Here is a 2,215-nt window from a genome sequence, read left to right as displayed (position 1 = left end):
CTGGGCTCTGATTGGTTGTTTTCGTTCAGGCCCGGTGGATTCTTGCAAATGCCATTAGGAGCACTAGGAGGAGCCAGAGGAACCTGATTGTTTCACAGATTATCTGTCTCGTGTACTACTGTCAGGATATAGTGAAAGATTCAGTGAATATGACAAAAAGTTGTTTTTAGAAAAGTTACCTACTGCAGCTTTAAGTGTGTTATTTATGACAACTTCCTTGTGTGTCTCTTCAGTGCTGAAGGCTAGAAATATCAGAGTTCTGCTGAAGACCATTATGAAGACCCTGTCGCAGGTAAACACACACACTGTTGCCTTTACTCTGTTCTTTTGTCTGATTCATTTTAAATGTAAAGTGAGTATGAATCATTTGCTTTTGCATAAGCACATATCAGCTGCATTTATGCTTGAGTTGAGGGATATTTGAATGTTTGCAATATGCAGATTCTGACCCTGAAGTATCTGTGTCTTGTTGGTGAGCTATTCGCTTCTGCATGTTTACATATTACCTGTAAAAACCGCCAGCTAGGGAGTGTAACACACACTGAGCGCTATTGGCTGCTCAGTGTGTGTTACGTATGCAGATACAGTCAGCAGAATCTACGTTGTAGTGTTGCTGGCGCAGGAAGATCTAACGTGCATTTTGATTCCAGGTTGGAAACATTTGCCTCCTCTTCATGTTCTTCTTTTTTATCTACGATGCGCTGGGAGTGGAGCTGTTTGGCAAGCTAGGTCAGCCACACTACTAGCAGAACACACGCATCCACATGGGCTTATTGCAAAGGATCATGGTCCCAGAGCTGATCCCATATTTGCCCAAGATCCACACTGATACCAAGGAAAACAAGAAACTCTAGCAACATAGCCAACCCAGAGCCTAATTTCTCCAGTATTCCTTTAATAAAACAGTTCCAGTAAACTATATGGATGAATACTAAAGGCCACATCAGTTCAAAAACACATTTTCTCACTCCAAGCAGCTATTGGTTGAAACCAACATGTCTAGATCAATAAATGCATGTCTTTGTTCCTCAGAATGTAGCGAGGATAACCCGTGCATGGCTCTCAATCGGCACGCCAACTTCAAGCATTTTGGGACGGCCCTGCTCACACTCTACCAAGTATGCACCGGAGACAACTGGAACATCATTATGAAAGTATGCACACACTCACACACACACGCTCTATATGTTCATTATCCCCGAAACCAGTGCTTCTCAAACTTTCTTCATTAATGGCAACCGGTGGTCTTGAAGCCAACCAGAAACTGCTATTATTGATATCTAGCCAATTTAGCATAGTCAGAACTTTTAGCCAAGCTTAAATTAAAACTGAAGTTACTTGATACCCTCCTTTTAATGTCCTGGTAGCAGTTTAAAAACAGTTCTATAGTTCAGGAAACTCACAAACAGCGAGGATGTCTCCTTCATAGTTGTTGCGTATAGGAAAAGGTTCATGCAAATTCAACTTCACCTCACACCCACTTGTTGCTCCACCCTGTTAGAATGTCAGCGTCTCCCAACCTGCCTGCTTGCCTCTCCATTGAAAATGGATTATAAGGTGTGTCAGTCACTACAAGACCTTTATTGAACAAAAACCTTTTATCTTACATTAAAATCTATCACTACATTCATGATGAATTTTTTTGTTTTTTAATGAGAAACTGAGCTGTGCTTCACTTTGTCATTCTTGGTGGTAAACAATTATTTTCCAGAGGTTTTACAGCAGGTGACAGTTTATAACAGTTAATAATAACAGTTAGTTAACAATTGCATGGAAAAATATAACATAAAATTTGTTTTTTCAAATTTCAAACTTATTATAGTGTAATTATTTTAGGAATTATGTATTTTGCACTGATATTTTTGAAATTAACATTAAAACTATCTCAAGTACCCCCTGCAGTACTCCAAAGTACCCCTCGAGGTTCACGTACCCGCATTTGAGAAACACTGCCCTAAACCAATTATGTATGGGATATTATACCTGACAGTTACAATTGCATTGACTGTACAATTTACCAACAAATTGCCAAATATTATCAAATTTAAAAATATAATTAGTTATGTTATAAATATTGATGCATTTATTTAGAGCTGTAAACAAACTTCATCATAGTTGTCCATTTACACTGCCCCGAAAGTTAATTTCCACCAGAGCTGCAACGGTTAGTCAATTAAAGCTGCAGTAGGTAACTTTTCTAAAAATAACTTTTTGT

At 38.6% G+C, this 2,215-nt stretch overlaps 1 protein-coding gene across 1 annotated transcript in view; it reads left to right on the top strand.

Moving 5' to 3' along the window:
• The window catches only part of LOC118334396 (voltage-dependent T-type calcium channel subunit alpha-1H-like), a gene marked incomplete at its 3' end in the record, with an annotated part of 7,290 nt that overhangs the window by 3,800 nt on the left and 1,275 nt on the right, over nt 1–2,215 (top strand). Inside the window, 3 exon segments of the mRNA XM_035670302.1 lie at nt 234–292; nt 651–729; nt 1,033–1,154. Of these exon segments, the coding sequence (XP_035526195.1) occupies nt 234–292; nt 651–729; nt 1,033–1,154 (260 nt within the window).

Source organism: Morone saxatilis, unplaced genomic scaffold, assembly GCF_004916995.1.
Source record: "Morone saxatilis isolate NCDOM2014 unplaced genomic scaffold, NCSU_SB_2.0 Contig1, whole genome shotgun sequence".
Taxonomy (NCBI): domain Eukaryota; kingdom Metazoa; phylum Chordata; class Actinopteri; family Moronidae; genus Morone; species Morone saxatilis.
This window is presented reverse-complemented; position numbering and strand designations above follow the sequence as displayed.